At 37.0% G+C, this 25,085-nt stretch overlaps 1 protein-coding gene across 1 annotated transcript in view; it reads right to left on the bottom strand.

Moving 5' to 3' along the window:
- The window catches only part of LOC113237360 (carboxypeptidase A2-like), a 38,597-nt gene extending 25,520 nt beyond the window's left edge, over positions 1-13,077 (bottom strand). Inside the window, exons 1-2 of the mRNA XM_026473785.1 lie at positions 12,308-13,077; positions 1,058-1,255 (exon numbers count right to left, since the gene is read on the bottom strand). Of these exons, the coding sequence (XP_026329570.1) occupies positions 1,058-1,255; positions 12,308-13,013 (904 nt within the window). The 5' untranslated portion in view covers positions 13,014-13,077. The remainder of the gene's footprint in view (positions 1-1,057; positions 1,256-12,307) is intronic.
- Between the last annotated feature and the right edge of the window lie 12,008 nt (positions 13,078-25,085).

Consider the following 25,085-nt stretch of genomic DNA (forward strand, 5'->3'; position numbering starts at 1 on the left):
GAGATAAAATAAATCTTGTTAATGTCCATGCAAATTGCAAAGTATGTACATAAAAAGTAAATTTTAGAATGATTTTTGTTGTACATTTTTAAAGGGTGTGCAAATACCTTTTTAAATTGCAAGAAAGTTAGTTCACTGGTTTCTTCCTTCAAACATTAATCATATCGAATGTTAATGAATCGAAAAATTTATCAAAATTTTCTCTCCAGATATTAGAAAGTATAAAAATATATTACCCGTCTCATTAACAGCTCAAACAGAAATAATCAATTAAGATCCACAAGAACGTGAAAATGAAAGTGTGACCTTCATGTCTATACAGAGGATTAATGCTCTGCTTTTAATGATTATCTGACGATAGAATATTACGATTATCTAATGATAGATTATCTATCATCAGATAATCGTTATGTGCAGATCATTACTCACCTGTATGAAAGTTAAGATATCGGATTCTTTTTTTTTCAGTATAATAAATAAGCAATTGATGTCGTGAGGCCGTTTTCGTTATGGATAATGGAGCTCTTAGAGTGTATGAGTGAACGCACATTACTCCACTAAACTGCAATTTGGACAAATGTGTAAAATCACTACATTTACACACTTTCATTCTTTACACATTGACACTTGCGCCTAGTTCAAGCCGCTTAAACCTGTTAAATTTTCCATTATTAGCCGTAATGCATTGTAACTTGTTGTTGTGCAATAGATACATTGGGATCCGAAATCGGTATAAAAATATACGGTATTGCCCTAACACTTGACATTGTCTTCATACTAAATAATAAGTACGCAATGGCAAAATTTTACACAAAGATACAAAAAATTCTAGATCTAGAATTAATTAGGTAATTAGCAGGTCAGTTATCTATAGTTTTTGTAATATTATTTAATATTCGAGTGTAGTGTCATGAAATGTTATTTAATATTTCATAAAACTCGAACACTTAAATAATAAAAATTGGCACCGAAATTAGGTAGAAAAAACTAACCTGAAAGTTACCCAATTGGTAGTCTGCAGAATTCTCAACACGCTGTACATGAATGGCATACTTACTGGCATCATCGACCATGTAGGCACCATCATCATTTTCTTCCGACTCTAACAATGACTGAAACCAGCTCGTAGTCACTGTGACTGGCTCCGGAGCTTCAGTGGTCGTGGTTTTCACTGGTTTTGGTATGGTCTCTCTGAACCAGCTCCCTCCGAACCATGTAGATTTCGATATCCAATTATACACTCTCGATACTAAGCCTGGAATATAAAACTTTATTAGAATTTGTATAGTAAGGTATTTATATTTGTATAGTAGTGTATGTTTTGTGGCAGTAGCACCCCTTGCGAAAGAGTTCGTTCAGGGAGAACTATCGCATACCAATTTCTGTCGCTAAACAGTAATATGAGCTTTACCGTGATCCTGTTTTGAAGGGTGAAAGTGCTGGTGAAACTATAGGTACATGGGACTTGTCAAATTTACTTGGCAGTGCCGCTCAGGTCTTTGTGATTGAAGCTCTGAGTGGGAACTGCAACTAGATCCATCCCTTCCCTGGATCCTTTATTTTAACACTGAATGAGTACATCGTAAAACCTGCACATCGGTGAAAATTCGCTCAACCGCATTGGCGGAGCGTGTCTGGTTGTCCCCTAAAGGTAGGCGTCCACAGATCCGCAGCACACGCATCGGACGGATAGCATTATACGGATTTTAGTATTCTTTGTATAGAAGTTCATACAACTGCGTCCACTGATCCGCATCGCACGGACCGCACGCACCGGCCTGTCGGTAATGCCGACGCAGTTGCTAAGAAGATAACTTTTTCGATGCGTGCCGACGACGTCATACGGATTGCATATTAGTGGACAAACCCCGCGCGCCTGCCGACGCGCCGCGCCGTCGTCATTTGCTATTTTGCGTTCGGTGCCTGCGTTGTTGCTGATCATGGAGAAAAGTGGCATCGGCAATACGATTGCTGCGGATACAGTGGACGCACTGCCACGAACGGAGCCGTTTGAAGTTGCCGTTGAAGTTGAGCCGTTAGAAGACACATGCTCGGACGGGTCGTCAACGATTTGATGATGACGGTAAATAAATAACGTAAATAAAATAACGTACACACTCACAGCACTAGGGAAACCCTGTGTCGCAGGTGCCATGGACATACACATAGAACACCACAAATTACACCCAAACTCACCAGAGATGTAAATGTAGGGCATACAAATATTTCTCCCGGCCCGAGAATCAACCCGGGACCTCTGCGTGGCAGATTAACATTCGGCCACGGAGGCAGTTTAATGCAAGCAGTGATGGTAATGAGAAACTTCATGGCGGACCGGTGATGGTCATTTAGAATTTAATGCAAATGACTTGGAACTATCAATCAGTTAACATCACTCATTCAGAAGAGGGTGTCAACTGAAGTCGGCAGTTATTAGTAGTTGGTAATGTATAATAATATTTAAATTCGTAATAAAATCATTAATTTGTACAATATCTTTTATCTTACCAACTCGTCAAGCAATTATGCTTATTCATATATATGTATACCATTAACTGAGATGCGCTTGCTCAAAGAACGTAGTGGCTGCGTTGATGTCTTTTGGTAGCAGCTTTATGTGAAAGAGTTCGTCCACCGAAATACTGCCACTTTATATATTTCTGCCGCCAGGCAGTAATGTGACCATTACTCTAAGAGTGCTGGGGAAATTACAGGCAAATGAGACTTGTCAACGTCTCAGTGTGACGGACGCGATGGCAGTGCCTCTCAGATCTCTGTCAGGCACTGTGACTGCTATGGTCAAACGTGTCGCTTATCACCAGGCGTACGACTCGTTTTTCCCATCACTTGGTATCATAAAAAACGTTGACTGGCGTAATGACAGTCCCGAGATCAGGGTGTGAAGAAACTCCGGGTGATATCCTACCGTCAAACGGCCTTGGCTAGTAATATAAAGGACTCTTATGTTATCAACGTTCTAACGTACGAGAAGGAGTGGTAGGAAATCATTAAAGACGGAGAGCGATGGAGAAATTTGGGGGCGACCTTTGGCCAGCAGTGGGACACAATAGTTCGATGAAAAAAATAACTATGAAACAAATTATGCGCATGTACGTGATTTTTTTTAACACTTCTATTTAAATTCAAATCTTTATTTCGGATAAAATATCCATATAGTGTTACTAAAAAATACTTACAAAGTATGTTAAAATCATCTAAACAATGAAGTCTACCCGTACCCATTGATATAATATGGGCCCATCGTTCCTATCGGCCACTGTACGAAGAAGACTATTGGCGCTGCCCCACTCTCTGCCTATAAGGGATGTGACCCGCTTCCGCAAAATGGCACTAAACTTGCGCCTAAGTAAACATTCCCGAAGCGCTACAGTAGTGCGGTAACACCACAGCATTCTGAGAGCATCGTATACAAGTATACACAGGACGAGAACGCTTTCTGTGTACACTTGACACACAAGCTGCACGTATAAAAAGATTGGCAAAATATATTTAAGCATAAAAAAGTTATGGATTAATTTTGGTTGTGGAATGCTTGAACCTCTCTCCTGAAAATCTGTCATTTTGTAGATGTGCCTTTTTTTACAGCCAGGGGTTAATTTGTCAACTTGTCAAGGATTTGTAGAACAGAAACCTTTCACAAGCGTTTTCTTATTTATTTTAACTATGTATAGAATATGAAATAAATGTACGCATAAAGTATATCAAACTATTTGTGCAGCTCATAAAACGTCGTAAATAACAGTGTTATTAATATATCATATAATAGAATTATTAATTTATGAAAGACTTTATAGCGTTACTATTAAATCTTTGATAAAGTAAAATGTGGGTTAAGGAGATATTAGTTGTACTTGTAGAAAGAAAACTTTGTTAAATCAGTCAGTGGGACATTCGAGAGCGACATGTAGATCAGTGTGCGTGTACGTTGTCGCATAGGCGGCGTAGGCGCACCGGTCATTTTCTGCGTTCTACACGATCGATGATTGCTCGGTTGGATTACCTACATTGCTTCGCTACGTCAACCGGAAAATCAGTGTATATTATTTGTTTGAGTTAGGTTAAGAGCAGTAGTAACTTTTTCCAATTTAATAGGTGCATTAGATTTAAATAAAGTTGTTTTTTTAAAGGGGCGTGTGTCTAATAGTCGACTATTCGAAGCTGGTTTGGTGAAGTGCTCAAAGAAAAATATAAGAGCTTTCTAATTTTGATGACCTCAGTTACTCAATGGTTCACACTGTGATGAGGCCCGGTTAGAAAACGAAGTTTTCTCAATTGATATGCTCTGGGTGCTCTGGGTAACGTCCAGTACAGGAAATTACCTAGTTTGAGACCAGGTAATTTATGTGGTTGCCTAGCACAGTATTATTATTTTTATTATTATTTGTCACGTCCAGTCTCCATGGATACTCTCTCTAACAGGGACAGACTCACTAGACTGACAGGAATTATAAATTAGACCGTCTTTCTTTTGGACAATAAACGACGAGGGCACTGATTAAACCTCTGTCACATGCAGGCGACTCCTTCTGACTGTAATTTGCACAGACAGACCGTTATTATTACTAGACCGTTCCACCCTTCCGTTGTGGACATTCCCAGGAATCTACATTTATATGGCGAGCGGCTAGGGAGTGGAATTCCCTGCCTGCGGACTTTGTAACTGGGATCTTTTCAAGTCGAGAGTGAATATGCATTATTTAGGTATGCATGCTACATCTTCGACGAAATGACAGAAAGTGACGACGAGACTTTCCACCAGGACGGATAGAGGTTAAAAGCGCACTTTTTTGTATGAAAAAGATCAGATATTGCCAGACCTCACACGTCAAACCTATGAAACAATTACACTAAAAAACCTTCAGTGCCTTGCCTGTCCAATTCAATAACGTCTTCAAGGGTACACGAGGGCGTCATAAAGCGCGAGATCTCTATGCGAGAACAGCTGTCTTATGTCGCTCTCCCTCAAGTCAAGAAAGTGAATATTATGCATTCTACTAACATAGCTGAAAGCACCTACTAACACATATGGACACGTGACTGTACTGTCTGAAATAAATAAATAAATTATTATTTATTAAGTTGTATATATTATGTAGTGTATATACCTAGGTACTAAATCGAAAGTAAAGACCGATTTCAATCTTAAAATAAAAATCTATATAATATATATATATATAATTTAAATAAATTTAATTAAAATAGTTATAAATAGTTATAGTCTCCCTGCTATTTTTATAATACTAAGTGATGGAATGAACAAATCGTGGACCTGGTGGTAAACAGGCGTGTCGCCTGTCCATAATAGTTGCAGCGCCCCTCAGAGCTTTAAATCGCAACTCGTTACCCGGAGACATAAGTTGACAAGTCCCATGTGACTGTAATTTTGCCAGCACTCTTACCCTTCACAACAGGAACACAGTAATGCTCACATTACTGTTTGGCGGCAGAAATAAGTCAGGTGGTAGTACTACCCTGGGCGAACTCATGCCAAAGGAGGTCTACTGCTACTGCTTAGCATTGGTGCGTTATTTTTAACTCAGCTCGTATAAATAGCCTTTGCGAACGAGATCTTTGCATTACAGAAAAAAAAATATTCTACCAGTGAGTGTTTTATAGTTATAGTTAACCAGTTTAGATAAAAAATAATGACAAAAACTTTATTCATTTTCATCCTTAAATAATAAGGTTACAGGTTTTTAGTTAAATATTAAATGAGTAATAAATTACAACAATTAATCTTGTCTTAGATTTTATTGATTATCGTGATATTCTTTTTTTTGCAAAATTAGTCTGCAAGAGTGATCGTACCAATGATCGATATTTTAATACATTCGGGCTAGATACATATTATGCCGCCCAAAACATTTGTAAGTGACAATGTACTATTACGTCATTTAATTTCTTTTATTTCATCGAAGAACGTCATTTGGTCCTACAATATCTCAATAGTGAGGTCGTTGCTCTGCAAATCAAAATCTTGAATCTCTAGCCACGCACAGTACCGAAATTACACAGGATAAGTAAGCACTACTCACACATACAATGATCGCTGGCATACACGCGCAAGGTTGGCGGGCGGTCTAAATTTGCCTCAGCGCATCAATCGGCAAAAGCACGATGACGCGCGATTATGTTAAGGGAAGGACGTCTTTAGAAGTTGCTTTCTTGTTTTTAAACGCATATCATCGAGTATATAACCAGAAGTAGAGACGAGATGTCATTTAATTTGTTTGAAAACTATTCTACCGAATCATTACTGTGATAACTGCGCTCCGATTGGCCAGTCCGAATTTGAAACAATTGACGGGTTTCGTCAAATCGACCAGTTTAACTTAAGCTATCCTGTTGTGGACGAAAATTTAAAAATTACATATTTATTATTTAATTACCTATCAAATGTGATTCCGTTCGTTTTGTAATTAGATGTATTGCTGTTTTTCCCACACCACCGAATGGGACAGCCCAGCCATTGTTATTATATATTAGATAATCTTTATTACAATAAATACATACAGAATATTTTTGAAATATACGAAGACGTACACACAGGTCAGTTGTTGGCGCTATACTATTTCGGCTTTCTAATTTGTGATTTCAGTGCAAACGATACTTGATATTTAAAAGTAATATGTATAAGGCCCAGTTGCCTGATGAGTTGCTAGGGATGGATGGTCCTTATTTCGTCTCTATTTCTGGTTATATACTCGATGAGTTTATTTGACAGCCATAATCCTCAAGAAAGATTATGCTGCAGTATGTTTCATAAAAAGCTATTATAATTATTATTAAAAAAACTTAAATTAGAATTTCTCTAAATCTCCAGTAATTAACACCAAACCATCAATTACTAACCTACTACTTTTTTTTACTAACTTTTAATTACTACTCACGAACCATTAATTAATAATCCACGCTGACCCATAATGAACAAGCAGTAATTGTCACTTACCAATACGAAACGCGTTACTATTAGAAAATTGTGTTCAAAAACCTTATTAGAAATGAATTTAAAAAAGATGTCGAACAGTGGTGCTTGTGAGTCACTGGCGCCACAGTCCCAATTATGTTTAATGTCGCAACTTCAGGGTTTATTTTTTAAGTCACAAAAAGAAGGAAGCGTGCCTCTAGTGTAAAATAGTATTACTTTATTTATAACATTAGTAACCGACAGTAAATTGTATTGGTATTAGAATTACAATGATTTGTCTATATCACAGTTAGTTATGTATGTATAGTTAGTAGCTGTATTGTGAATTACTTTACTTAATTTAAATGTGCGAATTTCATTATATTTAATTTTAGTTTATGTTTTTGTGTGCGTGTTTTATGTATCTGTATGTCCACAACGGCGGGGACAAGTGAAAATCAGAGCTGTGTATGAGCATATGCTCTACATAGTGTGTGCTGAGCTTGCTCCCCTGCTACACGGTAATTGTAATTGTAATGGTTGTATATTGTAATTGTTATAATTTTTATCATTGAATAAGTTACGTTTAATATTTTGTGCGGTGAATAAATGGTTTATAAATGGTTATTAATAGAAAGATCGAACACAAAGAAAAAATCCACTCTCGTTCGTCCGACATCCGCCCGAAATAATTACTGTGAAATAAGTAATACTCGACCAATTTAAAGACGCATGATGCAAATGAAGCTTCATACTTGATATTATCTTTTAAACTGGTGGAGTATTAGTTATTTCACAGCAATTGTTTCGGACGAATGTTCGAGAACGAGAGTATACGCCCTGGCTCTGTATAAATTCGAAGGAATTTCTTTTTGTGTTCGACAAAGTCCATGGTGTTCGATTTTTGTATTAATTAATTTTAGAACAGTTACATGTTGTGGTGTATTCCAGACTATTTAGTTTAAATATTCAATATCTGTATCTGTAGTTAAGTACAGTAATATTCAGTTAACAACATGCGCAGGTTTACACTTAAGATATAAATAGAGTTCTGTCACTTAGAAAAGGAAAGTGGTAAAAAGTTGAGTGGGACTTTTACTGTGCTTAACCAATTATCCGTATGATTTGCTTTAATTCACAATAGTCGTTAATCGTGACACAGAAAAAGCACTTGAAAAATCTTCAACGTTACATAGTAAATTTGAAAGTTCTTCATGTGCATTTAAATCTTTTCATTTTGTTTGTGGTACAAATTTCTGTCGTACTCGTGTGCTATTCTTTTGTCTTTTTTTGCGTCTTACTTTTAAATCTTTACGCCAAAAAACGAGTAAAGTTACTAAATATATAAAGAGGCTGTACGATGGAACCATAGATGTGAAAGAATTCGTCTAGGGTCTACTGCCACAATGTGAGCATTATTGCGTTCCGGTTTTGAAGGGTAAGGGTACTGGTGAAAGTACAGGCACATGGGACTTGTCAACCTATGTCTCAGGGTGACAGGCGCAGTGGCAGTGCCCCTCATATCTTTGCGATTTAAAGCTCCGAGTGGCACTGCAACTGTTATGGGCAGGCATGTAGCTTACCATCAGGCGCACGACTTGTTCGTGCCAAGTAATGACCATTTTTTCCATCCTCTAAGCTATACTGTTATTAGCATGGAGAAATATTTAGAAAAATATTTTAGAAAAAAAAACCTTTTCATTATGTCTTGCCAATAAAGTGGTAATTTTTTTGTGGATATACGAAAGTAATCCTGTACAGGATTCATCAATCATAAACAACAACTTTTGCTCCACAACTTTTTACAAAACATAATAAATTTACCAAAAATATACTTTAAGTTTTTGTTGTACTATCTGACAATGTTTAGATCGGTGTTTGGTAGCAAGGTTGTAAGTTCAAATGTGCAAGCGTCCTCCGCAACGATCCCTTACTCAGCTCCTGCGTTGTACATCGCACCGTACAGTTATTACTTTTTACAGATCGAGATAGAGTTTTATATACATTTCAATATTTTTATTTTGGTACGAAAGTCCAATTTGATGAATTATTAAAGTCATAGAACAAAAGTTATTGTATGTGATGTCAGTAATATAGTTCTGTGAGGTTGTTAGTATTTTATAATTGAACCCTGTATGTTTTATTGACAGATGTGCGAAGAACGTCAGAGGTTTAATTTATTCCTAGTAGTTCCATGTATTGAGTTCCTCGTGGAACAATTGTAACCTTAATAAACCATGTTTATTCTCATTAGTTCCATGCAATTTTATGCTATTTTTACATCTGACTTTTCTTCCTCATCATATATATATATATCTATATAGAGATATATAGATACACATATACATATATATATATATATATAAATATAAATAAATATATAAAGATTGCCAGTTATTTTATATATACTAACTGCCTCCGTGGCCGAACGGTTACCATGCCGGACTGCCACGCAGAGGTCCCAAGTTCGATTCCCGGGCCGGGAGAAATGTTTGTATGGCTTACATTTATTTCTCTCGTGAGTTTGGGTGTAATTTGTGGTTGTCTATGTGTGTGTCCATGGCACCCGCGACACAGGGTTTCCCTAGTGTGGGGCTATGTTGAGTGTGTGCGTTATTTATTTATTTATTTATTTATATGTAATAAAACTGGCAATCTTTTTTTTTTCAGAAGTGATTTAAAGATTCTAGGAACGAATTAGTTGATAATTTTTGTATGCTGAAATAGGAGACTTAAACAATTTCACCTATAATAATTGTATTAATAATAATAACGCACACAAACATAACCCTGCACTAGAGAAATCCTGACAATATTCATGCAATCTAAATCTAAACGCTATTTTGTATAGTTACAAAAATATATTAATTAAATACCTTATTTTTATTTTCCACAGAACATTATCATTTCAAATTCCAAAGGCGATTTAAATCCGAAAAAATGGTTTCATTTCCTATTTACATTTTGGTAATGTTGTGTACGAAAGTTTAGTTTAGTTTGTAACCTTGTTAAAATGAATGATCACTGTGACTTTGTTGTACTAAACCTTCGTATCATAACATTACCAAAATATGAATAGAAAATTAAACCATTTTTCGGATTTAAATCGCCATTGGAATTTGAAACTAGATGTTCTTTGGAAAATTAAAATAAGTTATTTGATTAATAACTTTCAGTGACTATACAAAATAGCGTAGTTATTTAATATTAGAGATAACTGGTTGATGACTCTACTATCTCAGTTATCCGTGACCAAGGGATCTGTGAAGGGCCCGAAACGTGGTTTGTTTGAAAAACAAATTAGACCCGAAAAATAACGCCATTTCCTATATGTAAAAATCGCAAAAATAATATGAGAAAACGTAAAAACCCATGGAGTTTTCTCTTATTATAAGAGAAAGTTCTCTCTCAAATAACCATTAGGTAATTTTGGGTTTTGTGGCTTTTTATCGTACTACAACCGGCGAACAGTTAGATGATCTACCTGATAGAAAGTGGCTACCGCTACTTATAAACATTTGTGATATTAAGCATCCTTAATATCGCAAATATGTTTCCGTTCGTGGGGCTTGCCTTGATCATCTCTACACTCCAGTCCAAAATGCATTGTTATTCGTTAGCGGTAACCATATACAGGACGTTGAAATTTATACAAACGACCCTAAAACCCAAACCATCTAATAAAAATGATAATAGAATTGTACTTTTTTAACCAGATACGAAAAACAAGGACGTTCTCAATTCGACAGTATTTATTTTGTGTGAATGTTACACGATTACTCCGAGGTTTGTGAACCGATTTCGATAATTCTTATTTGTTGGAATAGGGGTACCTCACTAGTACTTATATTCAAATTTGAAAAAATATTCCACCTCTAGGGACTAATTAGGCATGCATCCGGTCATCGAGTATAAAACCAGAAATAGAGACGAAATAAGGGCCATCCACCCCTGGCAACTCATCGGGCAAATGCGCCTTATATTACTTTTAAATATCAACCCTCGTTTGCGCTAAAATCACAAATTAGAAAGCTGAAATAGATAGCGCCAACAACTGACCTATGTACGTCTTCGTATATTCCAAAAATATTCTGTATTTATTGTATTAAAGATAATATCTCTAACAATGGACGGCTGTTCCATTCGGTGATGTGGGAAAACAGCAAAACATCTATTTACAAAACAAACGGAATCACATTTAAACGGTAATTAAATATGAAATATGTAATTTTTAAATTATCGTCCATTACAGCAAAGCTCAAGTTAAATTGGTCGATTTGAAGTGAAACAATTGACGACACCCGGTAATTATTTGGCAGAATAGTTTTCAAATAGTTTTTCGGGTAAAAATGTTGTAATAAATCGTTTTACTTTTTAACTACAGAAACTAATGTATTTTGTTTATGTGAAATGTATTTTGTACTGTTAACTTAATAATGCAGTTTTAAATAAATATTTAAAAACGACAATATAATTGCAAGTGAGCCGTGTACGCGGGAATGGCATGTATAGATCAGATTTTGTGCGTTAATTCTTGATTACAATCAACACAGTCAATAAATATCTTTACACGGTCAATTCAAGTAATTCTAATAGTATAATAATTGCATTGATTGTAACTTAAATCTTTTGTAAATGAATAAATATATATTGTCACGTCATTCGTGAAAGCGTAATAGTAACCCTAATTTCACCCAACTTACATTCAAAGCAATATTGTAAAAGAAATTATTGTAATGGCAAAGCTATTATATGGTAGACACGAATAAAAATAGATAATGCTGATATGTTGTAGAAATGATAGACAGTATAGAAAGAAAGTACGATAGATTCGTGTGGTAAAATTAGAGCTTGTCCTAGTACAATTTCCGGTCTTGCTAAACAAGAACATCCTCAAAAAATAAAAAAAATCGCGTTCTTTTCGCTTAACATAATTCATGTACTTTGTAAAAAATGTACCTTAATCAGACACATATAAATAATTGCAAAGTCAATAAATTAATCGAATTACAATAAATAGTGTTCATAATTATAATATGAGTAAGCTAAGTAACTATATGCGCTTACCAGTTATTTTCCTGACATTAGTAAAACAAAACTACGAATTTATTTCGCGTATTAAACGACCAGAAAAAAGATAAAAGCACTAACGAAAGCGGAATTAGAAACCGTTCACAATTTGACGGTGACTGTACTTGTTTCAACGCAGCCATGTGTGGCTTTGGTTTATGGTCATTGTCCGTTTCAATGAATTTGAGAAGCACACAGGTAATTTGTGGGTAAGTGATGTCAAAAAATATGGGAAAGTGTTTTTGTTTGCAGTTTTTATCAAGATTGTTAAGTATTTTTGAATAATAAACAAATTACAATTGAACCTACCTAGGAACCAACCTGATTTTGATGGCTTCTTCGAGTTTTTTTTGTTATCCTTTAGTTTATTACCCTTAAAATATGTAGAGAGCCACCCGGGGTTTTTTGGTAAGCAGGCGATTTTCTCATTCTGCGATTTTTTGTTAGGCGTTGTTGGACGACGAGTGGTAGAACGACGGGTAGTTGGTCGGCGTGTTGTCGTCGAGGTAGTCGTAGTCCTTCGTCGTGTCGTCGATGGTCGCCGAGTGGTACTCGGCTTTTTAGGAATTGGCTTCGCCACTTGCACCACGCTACTTTCCTCCACCCACTCATCATCAACTTCAAAGGTATATTCATCATCAACTTCAATGGTCTGTTGTACTTTCTTTATAGGATGTTTCACAGATACACTAACTACAGCCGGTTTTTTTGTCATAATAAAATTAGCGTGACTTTGAATGTTAATAGTGGTGGACTTAATAATGTTCTTTTTATTTTGACCTTTGGCGGTCTTCACAGTCACGTTCACTTTGGGAACTTTACCCCTCAGTATCACTTTGGCACTAGTTTTGTTAAGTCGCGGAGGGCGGACGGTTTCATAAGAGTCGTAATCGTCCCACATGACAAAGGGGTCGAAGGATTCCGAGTCGGAGTTTTCCGCGGAGTAATGCGGGCGGTGTACCACGAGGGCCACCGCGCACGCCAGCAGCGCAAGCAGCGCCAGGCGACGCGCCATGTAGCGAGCGAGTGCGCATGGCGAGGTGCGCGAGCACTGTCCACGGGCGAGCCGCCGTCGCCGCCGGCGCAACCACCTTCCCTGCCACTGTCATTATGCGCGCGATGTCGCTTTCAACGTTCCCGCCACCACTAGGTCAGCCCACCCGACCTAGCTCTCCATCCACTTGTTGAGTACATACCGATATCAAATCGCATATTATGGAGTTGAAATTTACGTGGAACATTATATCGTTATACGTTTAATACAAGGCTTATTTGAAAGTAGCATGGGCAAAGAATAACAGTGAATTTTCCCACTTCAGATACTTTGCAAGTCTTTAGTCAAGAGGTAATAAAATCTAAATTAATAATATCACATCTCTACTTTATTACGCTAAAATATTTTACACCTTAATTTATTATCGTAGTTTTCTCCGATAGTAAACAAATAAACCAAGGCGTGAAATGTAGTTCACGGGCACGCTTCGCTTCTTGACAAAATGCGCATGCACAGACGAACGAGGCTCCGGCGAGAGCCGCCTCCTTGTAACCCGTGAACATCGCACTATGGAAAGTGAAGGTCAGTTCTTTTTTATATTTTTCGAGATACACTTTTTATTTTTTTTATAAATACACTGAGAAATGTAAAGGTTTTTAAATGTATAAAAAACGTCGTGATGAAAAAAAAATTATGCAAAATTTTCTCTCATAACCTCTTTTTCTTCCAAATCTTATGCAACAAAATATACACGATTTGTACGCGAAAAATAGTTTTATAATCATAGTAGTAATATTATAATAGTTGCATAAGCGAATCAAACAGTCTCTTTTATCGACTGTGTTTCAATATTGTGCCTTGATCAGATGCTGTAGTGTACCTATATAATTACTGATAAATATCATGAAGCAACCGCACCGCTTAGCGCGTTGCTTCGTAACGGTTGTTTCTACGTTAGCCACTCTTGTTATGATTTCTTTTATATCTTTAAAAACCGCAGCTGCAACTTTTTACAAATATGTCACTCGAAATAATACTATATAAAATAATATAAATTTAGAAGCTTCGACCGACTTCGCTAACAGTCAATACGTTTCGTAAGTTTGATAAAGATTTGTCTCCATTTTCCATTATGACTTTTTGTTTCCTTTACGCAGTAAATGTGAAAAAACAACTACGTTTGAATTATGTGAGATGTGTTTTGTAGACATATATGTAATAGCATATGGCTTTACCTAACAAAATCAATACGAATTGCAACGTCGCAAGACTCGCAAATTACAAAGTTGTACTGTTCAACGAGGTGAGTATAGGAAAGAACGATAAGTTGATTCTCTTTTTTTAACCCCCGACGCAAACAGATTTAATTTTCTGTACTATGAGTACCAGAGCAACGGAATTCACTCCGAGCTACTTTCCAGAACACCCACACCAGAACCCATTCCTGGGTTCTACCGTGAATCGAACCCGGAACGTCCTCATACATCATATTTTTTTGTAATATCAGGTGACGGGATGAACAAGTCGTGCGCCTAATGGTAAGCTACACACCTGTCCATAACAGTTGCAGTGCCACTCAAAGCTTTAAATCGCAAAGATCTGAGGGGCACTGCCAATGCGCCCGACACCTTGAGACATAAGTTGACAAGTCCTGTGTGCCTGTGGAGAAGCGTATTTTTTTACTAGAAACTATAATTTTATTCCTCGACGTTTTTACTTTTGATTTTTGGCATTGATATTTATTGCTGTCTTTCATCAATCATTATAATCATTGACGTGCAATAACAAAACGTATAACGATCACACAAATGCGCAACCATTAGGGCCATTGTATTTCCGGTAGAAAAGGTTCATTACTCTCGTAGAAAACCTTTCCACTTATTAAATACAGTTAACTTCTACCACACGTGAATACGAACGGTAATTCCGTAACGTAATTATTGGCATTAAATCCAATTGCGATATTGGATTAGTATACTCTGATCGAAAGATTCCTTTGTAGTAGATACTGATAACGTTCAAGTGATCACGATGTTAGTTGCACTTATTATAACGACTCTGGCTAAGTGTAACGTGCATTTAGAAAATATTATTAATAATAATAATCACCGACATGTAGGATGTGGCCTCCGCTGAAAAAATCTTAATTATTTTGTCCGCAGTGGGTTAATTCCAGTCAGCCTTGCTAACAGCTTAAGTCGGTTGGATTTCTGTGGCGTGTCGCTTCCAGGACAAATGCAGAAGGCGGTCCTGCTCGATACCGCACGTATTGTTCGCCGGTTCTTGAAATTGAGTCCCTGACCTCGGCCGACTGTGCCATTGCCGGGGAACACTACCTCTCCCATTTAAAATTCAAATTTAATCTTTTAGGCCTTGGGAGAGGCGAAAATCTAAAATAGATATAATAATAATAATTGTTTATTTTCAGGCTAATCCCATTTTACATATAAAATATGACATAATACAATAATAATGATAATAAACTAGAATAAAATACAGGCGTAAAATAAAGATTAAATTGAAATAAGAATATAAATAGATTAAAATAAGGAATGAAACTATTTTTGCGGATTTAAATCGCGTATATTTGTTTTTTCAAACAAACCGACGTTTCGGGCCCTTTACAGGTCCCATGGTCACGGTTGACTGAGGTGGTACAGTCTTCAACCAGTTATGTCTAATATTGATGCAAACCATCCTATTTTTTCACTATAGTTACAATAGTTATTAATTAAATACCTTATTTTTAATTTTACAAAGAAAACATTCCAATTTACGCTATAATAAGTTTTACAAATTATTTTATTGAATGAATTTTTATTAAGTTCAATTTATTAATAATTATTAATAGAAATTAGAATAAACTAAAACATATTAATTAGTACTGCAGTCTTATATCTGTTTGGGATTTTTCATTAGAGGAAATACTACATCCCAAACTGGTGGTACGGAGAGACCATCTTCCCTGTTGAAATTAGGATGTTTTTTAATTTCAATGGCCTCTCGCAGCATCCTGGGTAGATAACGGACTTCTTTTGCAAGAACCTGGGGTTTGTCAAACTTCATTGAATGTGTAGGTTTATCCATGACATGCTCGCAGACCTGTAAAGGGCCCCAAAACGTCGGTTTGTATGAAAAAACAAATATACGCGATTTAAATCCGGAAAAATAGTTTCATTCCTATATGTAACAATCGCGAAAACCTAAAAACTCGATAGATTAAAATAAAATAATAATTTGGGAAATATTATTAGTGTCGCTGCAGCCGCGGTAACGAATTTTCATACAATCTTTTTTTTTTTAATAATAACGCACATACTCAACATAGCCCCGCACTAGGGAAACCCTGTGTCGCGGGTGCTATGGACACACACATAGACAACCACAAATTACCCACAAACTCACGAGAGAAATAAATGTAGGCCATATAAATATTTCTCCCGGCCCGGGAATCGAACCTGGGACCTCTGCGTGGCAGTCCGACATGGTAACCGTTCGGCCACGGAGGCAGTCTTTAGAAACGCAGCTTCAGCGTCACAGTCTAATTTGAAGGCGCGTTTAATGTTAAGGTATTACTATTACACAATCATATATAGTATTACACAATCGTGTATACTATTACACAACGATGCTCAATCTATCCGATATTACCCTCTTACACGAATTCTAGTACTTTGAATTCGTGTAAGAGGGTAATACCGGATCGCACGTATAGTGATCATTAAAGCAGACTTTGTACGGAGTAGAATTGAAAACGCAAGTAAAATTAGAGGCTTGCCGTTTCTTTATGCATTGCCACCAGCCTAAAACAGCATTGATGTAAGAAGTGAATAATAACGCCTCAATTTTATGGTCCAAATATAAGTATAGTCTTTACTATTTCTTTGTAAAAGGATAACATAGTTTTCTCTTTAGAATGACTCCATATAATACATGCTTGCTTGCACAGGTGTCGTGGTATATTAAAGAAAAGCGAAATGGATTAGATTAATGTTTACAACTTTCCTGTTAACATTCTGTTGTGTTAACGCACAATTAGAAGAAACTTTAATATTTTTTTCTAAAAATTCAGTCATGTGAGTGTAAATAAAACTGAGGCCAAATTATCACATGTTATTTGACAACCTTCGTGCTCGAGTAGCTTGCATACCAGTTTTCATGGTGTGGCCATCTTTGAGGTCCCGGGTTCGATCCCCGGCCGGGTCAAAGTAGAAAACTTATTTTTCTATATTGTCTCGGCTCTGGGTGTGTGTGGTACCGTCGTTGTTTCTGATTTTCATAGCACAAGTGCTTTAGTTATTTACTGCAGGATCGGAGCAATGTATGTGTGGATGAATGATAGTTGATTTCATCTATTCCTATCATCCGAGTGGAATAAAACAACACATGTGCCTTAGGTAAGTCAGACCTCGTGACTGAATATGACAAAAATAAACAATACAGTTAGTGAAACAGATATGGCGATCAGAGAATACTCGTGAAGATTATCAGTTTCCACTACCAACGGATCGCGCAATCTGAATATACTGACCATAAATTTCACCTATAAACTTCGAATCCATTATTCACTAATAACCACCGATCATTAAATATTTATTTTCAATACCAGAATCCAATTTTTGACAAAGTAAAAGTAATTTATTTCATAGGTAAGCAAATTACACTTGAAAACTGTACAATCACGCAGGCCTCGCATAATTAAATAGACGGCTCCATATGAATTTTAGTGTAGAAATAAGAAAGAGAAGGTACAGGAAGTGAAAAAAACAGGTAAAGTAAAAGCGTAAAGGCTGTAACAAAACAAAATTATATAAACCAGATACAATGTCAAAAAAACACTCACTATTTAAATTAGATATAGGCTAACAGGTTAAAAACGGAACATATCTCAAAAGGGTCTGTATTTTCAAGAAATACTATGCTTATAAGCAGTTCGGTTACATGATTTTCAATGGTACTACAAATATACTTTAGAAGCAGTTAGGTTACATGATTTTTAATGGTATAACTGGTCAGAATTTTGTGTAAAGTCGAGCATGTGTGCTCGCTTCGGAAATTTAGTAGAGAGTGTCGATGGAAGAAGAAAAGTAGGGTGACAAAGAAAGGGAATTTAAGAACGATTCAAAATTGCAAAGTAGTTGGTCAATAACCAGAAAAAATGATGATAAAAAGGTGGGATGATGATGAAAGAGGTCGCTTCGTCACATTACTGCTGATTCGTAAGGCAGATTGAGAGAGACAGAAACTCCGAGAGATGCTCTTTGTAAATATACGTTTGCACACATTTATCACGTACAATATGTATTTCAAACATCGTTCTACCTGCAAGAACTAAATGGATCACTACGAGTACCACGGATTTTTGTCATCCAAGTACGAAGAAAGTCTTTGTTCCACTAGCTATAAACGTCGTGATTGGCAAAATTTTAATATCAGCGTAATAAAAGCATATACATTTCCCCATAAATTAATTTGTGATTATTTCACGTTGTCTCGTTGCGTATTCGATCAAGTTTCGTAGCCTTATGTGTAGCATAACATAAATGCACCATAAACGTCAGACACACTTGACCATAGTTTCCCAAACTGGTCCCTATATACCAGGTCCCCATACCAGTGGGCACTGAAGAGTCCTAGAGGGGTGTTAAGGGCCTCGAAAGCTAGTGAGGGGAGTTGATGCTGTCCACGGGGTGCGACCGCATTTGAAAAAAAACCTGAATATCTGTATAAACCACATTACAAATATACATTTTTTTCCTTGTGATTTTTTTGCATTTTCAATAACTTCCTTTTGATGGTGGGCGTTTAAATTTCTTTAAGTGGGCGGTGAGTAAAAAAGTTTGGGAACCCATGCACTAGACCAATCATAATCGCAAAGGAAAGATTTATGGTAGTTACTGATCTGGTCAAAGGGTCTATTGAAAATAGTGATTACTATCCTCTATGTAACTAGGTTTATTACCTAGAGTAACGACAATAGCGACGACTGTGTGTGAGCAGTAGAGCTCCTTGTGAAAGATTTCATCCATGGTAGTACTGCCACCTTACCTATTTCCGCCGCCAAGCAGTAATTGTGAGCATTTACTAAGTTTCGGTTTCGAAGGGTATGGGTGCTGGTGAAATTACAGACACATGGAACTTGTCTCATGCAAAATTTTAAATTACTTAATGAAACGGTACAGTCACAATAATCACAGATTCATCTTTCCATCACTATTGACGGGAAAGTCCGGTAACAATACGTTTTTTACGCGTTACGCTTATCTGCAAACTGCCACTTGTAAATTCTGCAATAATTAACTTATGTCATATTTTTTGTCTTATCAACTCAGCATGCAATTATGCCTGTTCATGTAATATTTATTTAAATTCACCGACGCTTAATACATTCGATTACAACAATATTTTACACACATTCGACAGGGTGTTACAGTTAAAATGCTTAACTAATTACAGGTGAACATGCCATGATGAGAGTATGAAAGTTAAGACAATTATTATTAATTTACTGTTCTTGTTTTTTTTTTTACTGTACTTATATTACATATGTTTACTGTATTAACAAATCAAATTATAAAATAACAAATTAAATTATAAAATAAATATAATATATATTACAAATAATATTCACTTATATGTCAAAAACTGCAATATTGACTTCCTGAAGCGAGGCAATGAGACTGCGAAGATATCCATTTCAAGAGGTAGAGCATTGATAGAATATACATATATGCATTAACTGAGATACGCTTGCTCAAAGAACGCACTGGCTACGTTGATGTCTTTTGCCGGCACTGAGTTCGATCTTTTTGGTAGCAGTAGAGTTCCTCATGGACGAGTTCGTTCAGGAAAGTACTACCACCTATTACTGCTGCTGCACCTATTTATTATGATGCGTTCCGGTTTTGAAAGATAAGAGTGGAAGTACTGCGACTTATTTCTACCGCCAAGCAATAATGTGAGCTGCTGCATTCCGGTTTTGAAAGATAAGGATGCTGGTATAGGTCAATGGTGCTGATAAAATTACGGGCACATGGGACTTGTCAATTTGTGTCTCAAGGTGACAGGCGTAGTGGCAATGCCCCTCCGATCTTTGTGATTTAAAGCTCTGAGTGGCATTGCAACTACTATGGACAGGGTGTCGCTTACCATTAGGCGCACGCATTGTTCGTCCCGTCATTTGGTAAAATAAAAAAAAATTCTTAAAGAAACTTCACACGTCTTTAAATTGCTTTGCAGTTGTATGCAGCTTTCCTTAGCTGGTGTTTTCCTTCGACGTAAAGCTCATGGTAAGTTTCAAATTAAATTTTACACATAAATTCCATAAGTCTCAGAGATGCAAGCCTGGAATCGAACCCACGACCTTCTGCTTGAGAGGCGATAGGTCAAACCGATGGCGCATTCCGACTCATCCGAAGAACACAGTCCGTTGTGATTATATAGCGAAAAGAGAATAGGTATGGTACGAGAATAATTTCGTTATTCAAACTAAGGCCCATGTAAATGGTGTTTTGAGAATGTATGTATCGTATTTCGTTTCGGAAATATAAAATCAAACAACATCCACAGCGAAGAAGAACGTACGAAATGTACTATGTCCTGAGAACGAGTAGTCTAGCACATAGATCTTTTTTCTATTTTACTTACTAATTTCATCGCGCTCACACCGCGCATCGACCGCGTGCATCAAACTGTCATGGCAAAATAAGCATTATTTATTTCGAATTTAATCCTGGGTGCGCGGGTGAGCCTGGCTTGTCTTTGGACCGCGTGATTGTATTATTCAGATGAATTTAAATGTTGTTACCTAGTAAATAGAATACAGATTCGCCATTAAAGTACGTGAAAGCATGCTATCTGGGCGGTCGCCGCGCGGCGGCCGCGCGAAAACTTTGTGGCGTTTAACTGTCGGTCATACGTGTAGTTATATATATATACTCGTAGTGGATTATTCGTTTGATCAGACAGATAATGGCTTACAATGCAGACATCAGACCGATAACTGTGATAATTACAAAGTACGAAAAATGAACTGTCGTTTCCTACGGTTATTGGACTAACGCCTCGATTCATGTATAGGGTTACCATCCGTCCAGATTTTGTCCGGATAAGATAACAATTGTCAAAATAAAAACTAAAATATCCACCTCGCAACTCTGTAGACTCGCATTTATTGTGTTCGATAACAACAGGATCTTTGTTTTTGGTTTTTAACGAGTTTTTGCCGTAGCGCCGTCTATGAGAAATCTATGGAAGGTTTTCTTCACTCAGCCAGGTATCTTTACAGCTAACAACGGCTGACTAGAGATGTCACTTTAATAATTGTAATATTATGTTTATTAGAATATCACGATGTTTTAGTGTCAGGAATTCAATTACTTTTTTCGTGAAATTACTACATTAGTTTGTTATAATTATTAATACAAGATTATCAGTAGCAACTAACAAAAAAGAAACTTTTTTTGAAACAGGCTTTTTGTTCAGACTATTAAAGTTTAGGCTTGGTAACCCTACTCATTTAACAGATTGGTTGGCAGATATATGCCAAATTTTTAATGGCTGTTTGACATAACCACGCCTATGTAAGTAGGTCAAATATCATGTTGAGATTGAGAACTAGTCTTATCACATGCGGGTCAGGCTGACTGTGTCAGACTACCAATTAGAAAATTGTCTGTACTTTAAGAGCATTTGAGTAAAGCTATTAGTATCAGAGCAATGGAATACACTCCGGGGACACTACTCAGAACACCCAGACCAGAACCAATTTAAAAAGTTTAATTCCCAAATTGGTCCTACCGGCACTCCAACCCAGGACCTCCTCGACCGCTCATTGAGTCACCGAGATTGCCACCGCGGAGAGATTTACATCTCTTTACATTGCTCCGATTCTAAAGTAAGTGCCCAAAGCACTTGTGTTATGGAAATCAGAAACAACGACGGCACACCCAGACCCGAAACAATATAGAAAAAATTAGTTTCTACATTGACCCGACCGGGGATCGAACCCGGGACCTTAAAGATAGCGACACCATAAAACCGGGCGTGTAAGCCACTCGACATTTTTTTAATATATAATATCAAGTGACGGGACGAACAAGTCGTGTGTCTGGTGGTAAACTACACGCCTGTCCTTAACAGTTGCAGTGCCACTCAGAGCTCTAAATCAGCCCGTCAACCTCAGACATAAGTGGACAAGTCCCATCTGCCTGTAATTTCACCAGTACCCTTACCCTTCAAAACTGGAACGCAGTAATGTTGACATTACTGCATGGCGGCCATTGACTTACAAATAAATGGACGACGGGTCTAATACAAAAACCACGAAAAAAATGTCCCAAGTCAACCTATTCGAAGTTTAAATTGTAATGTCATCGCAGTATCGCGCTGTCAGTCGAACAAATGAAGACTAAAGCGGAGTTTGGCGCTCTGTATACGATTTTAGCGCCTTACAAGTGCGGACACTTTTTAGCGCAGATCCGACGTCCATATAATTGTAAGTCAATGATGGCGGCAGAAATAAATAAGGTGGCACTACTTCCCTGGACGAACTCTTCACAAGGAGCTTTGCTACTAAATCATGGAGGTCGTCAAATAACACAATATGATAATTGTCCTCAGTTTTACTTATAATGATGTAATTTTCATGTATGAAGCTGTGAATTTTAGAATTAATAATACAGTTTCTTGTAATTGTTCGTTAACAGAACATAATGCTAACAAGGGAAAGTTCGAAACATTGCATGTAAGTCATTTTGTTTTTCTTTGATATACCACGACACCTGTGCAAGCAAACACATATAAAGAGTCATTCGAAAGAGAAAACTGTTTTTTCCTGTCACAAACAAATAGTAAACACTGCTTATATTTGGACCATGAAATTGAGGCGTTATTATTCGTTTCTGACATCGACGCTGTTTTCCCCTTTCTTTTTTATTACGGGGGGAAATCTTTATAGATACCCCTGAGTCTCCCTGGGCTCAGGGGTACCTATAATGTGGGGACTCTCCCTCCAGACTAGAGGGCCTACCCCACTAAAACCCCCCCGGGTTTACCTCCCGCCGGTTGAGTCGGCGCCACGGGGTCGGTGCACATTCACCACGACGGGCGCTGTTTTCCCTGGCTAGGGGCAATGCATAAGGACAACGACAAATCTCTAATTTCACTTACGATTTCGTACTACTTAATGTAAAGCCTACTTTAATGTTCTTACAATAGTAGTTTTTTTATGTAAAGTAGGAGGTCATCGTCGCCCATGGACATCTGCAACATAAGGTGAACTGCCTATGCGTTGCCAGCCTTTGAGAGCGTTATTGACATGCTTTTTGAAGAGCCCCATGTCAAAGCGCAAAAAAAGGCTTTAGGACGAAGACCATTCCACATCGTGCGGGTTCGAGGAAGGAACGAACGTAATGCTCGCGTGGTCTTACAATGCCAGACATCTATGATGTGGGGATGGGCTCTACTCCTTTGATGGGAGGTGCGATGGTGGAAATGAGACGGTGGCACCAGTTCGAAAAGTTCCTGTGAGCACTCCCCATTATAAAGATTATAGAACACACACAGAGAGCCAATGTCTCTGCGTAGACTAAGGGACTCCAAACACTTACAACTCGGATAGTGTTTGGTTCAAAACGATGAAATTGTGCATAGATAGAATTTGCTGTATCTGTACAAGATTGTGTAATAGTAATACCTACCTTAACATTAAGAAAGCTGTTGTTATTTTTTAAATTCGTTCCGCTAAGGAAAGGGAAAAGGTTTTAAAACACACAGCCAAGTCTTGATTTTTTTCACTAAGCCTCGTCTTCAGTGTCAGTGTCCTAGTGGAATTGACTCCACAGGGTTTAGAGCTCGGATACCGTGTAAAGTTTTAAATCTGTTTACAGCGTCAATTCTGAATAGGTATGTTGTCAATTTCAAAACGACAGTCCTTTTCTACGGTTTTTAAGTGCTTAATTCTTCTTTTCCTAATTGTTGACACTTCGCAGATAGCGTTTTATCAGTTTCATTTAGTGATTTCAACTACTTTGCATTTTTCCAGAAGTATCGTATTGATTCCCAGGTTAAAATAGATTGACAGGAATATAAGGTCATACGTTATGAAGTTTTGATGAATAGTGAGCAATCACGATAATATCAGGAATGTACCAATGTTTATGTCAGAATAAATTACTTCCGTTTAATCTCATAGAACTTAGAAAGTTGCTATACAAGACTACTACGTAACTATTAAAAAAAGGCGTGTAAAGGTACGATAAGCCCAATTAGTTACGTTTGCCAATATATACTAAAAGATTATGTGAGCACGAAACCCATCATTGGAGAAATCTGTTTCTGATAAATTGGAATTCTTTTATTTTTTAAATATAAATGCCTTGGACAACGACGAAGTTGCAGAAATGCAGATTTTGTTATTGGAAACGCCATTTGAACATCTTTATTTTTTAGAGAATGAATTAAGTATACCTATCTCTCTTTAAACTCTACTTCACTGAATTTGAATAATTATTGATATCGATATTCGGCTAAATTGATGATGCGATCATCCACTGCTAGACATAGGCTTCCCCATAGATCGCCGTAACGATGAGTTTTGCGCTGCTTGCAATCTGCATTCACCAGGCTATTGGTCCATTTTGCGGGTGGTCTACTCATGCTGCGTCTTCCAGTACGCAAGATCTCTTTGACCCCATCGGCTAATCTAAAATGTGTAAAAATCTTTATCGAGCATTGCATTATGAAATATCGATATCAATTATTAAGGCTTTCACATCGCTTTGCATAACTGTCAAAAACCACGTAAAAAGAGAATGTGCAACTTCTTCTTTTATTTTTTTCCATCCTCTAAGAACTGCTCTAAGCGCGCAACTGACACATGTGTAATACTTAAAAAAAAATTAATTACTCTCAGTCTTGGCTGTATGGCGCATTAGTGCCTTTGCCTTTTCCGATGGAAAAAAACAATACCAAAAAAAACTTAAGGTACGTATAGAGTTCCGCCTATTAAAACCTTAGATTATGGAAACCAAAGGACATGTTATATTGACATATATAAATCAGATGTTATATGTATATGATGCATTTAGACGG

The sequence above is a fragment of the Hyposmocoma kahamanoa genome, unplaced genomic scaffold (genome assembly GCF_003589595.1).
Source record: "Hyposmocoma kahamanoa isolate Upper Pololo Valley unplaced genomic scaffold, ASM358959v1 93, whole genome shotgun sequence".
Classification (NCBI taxonomy): domain Eukaryota; kingdom Metazoa; phylum Arthropoda; class Insecta; order Lepidoptera; family Cosmopterigidae; genus Hyposmocoma; species Hyposmocoma kahamanoa.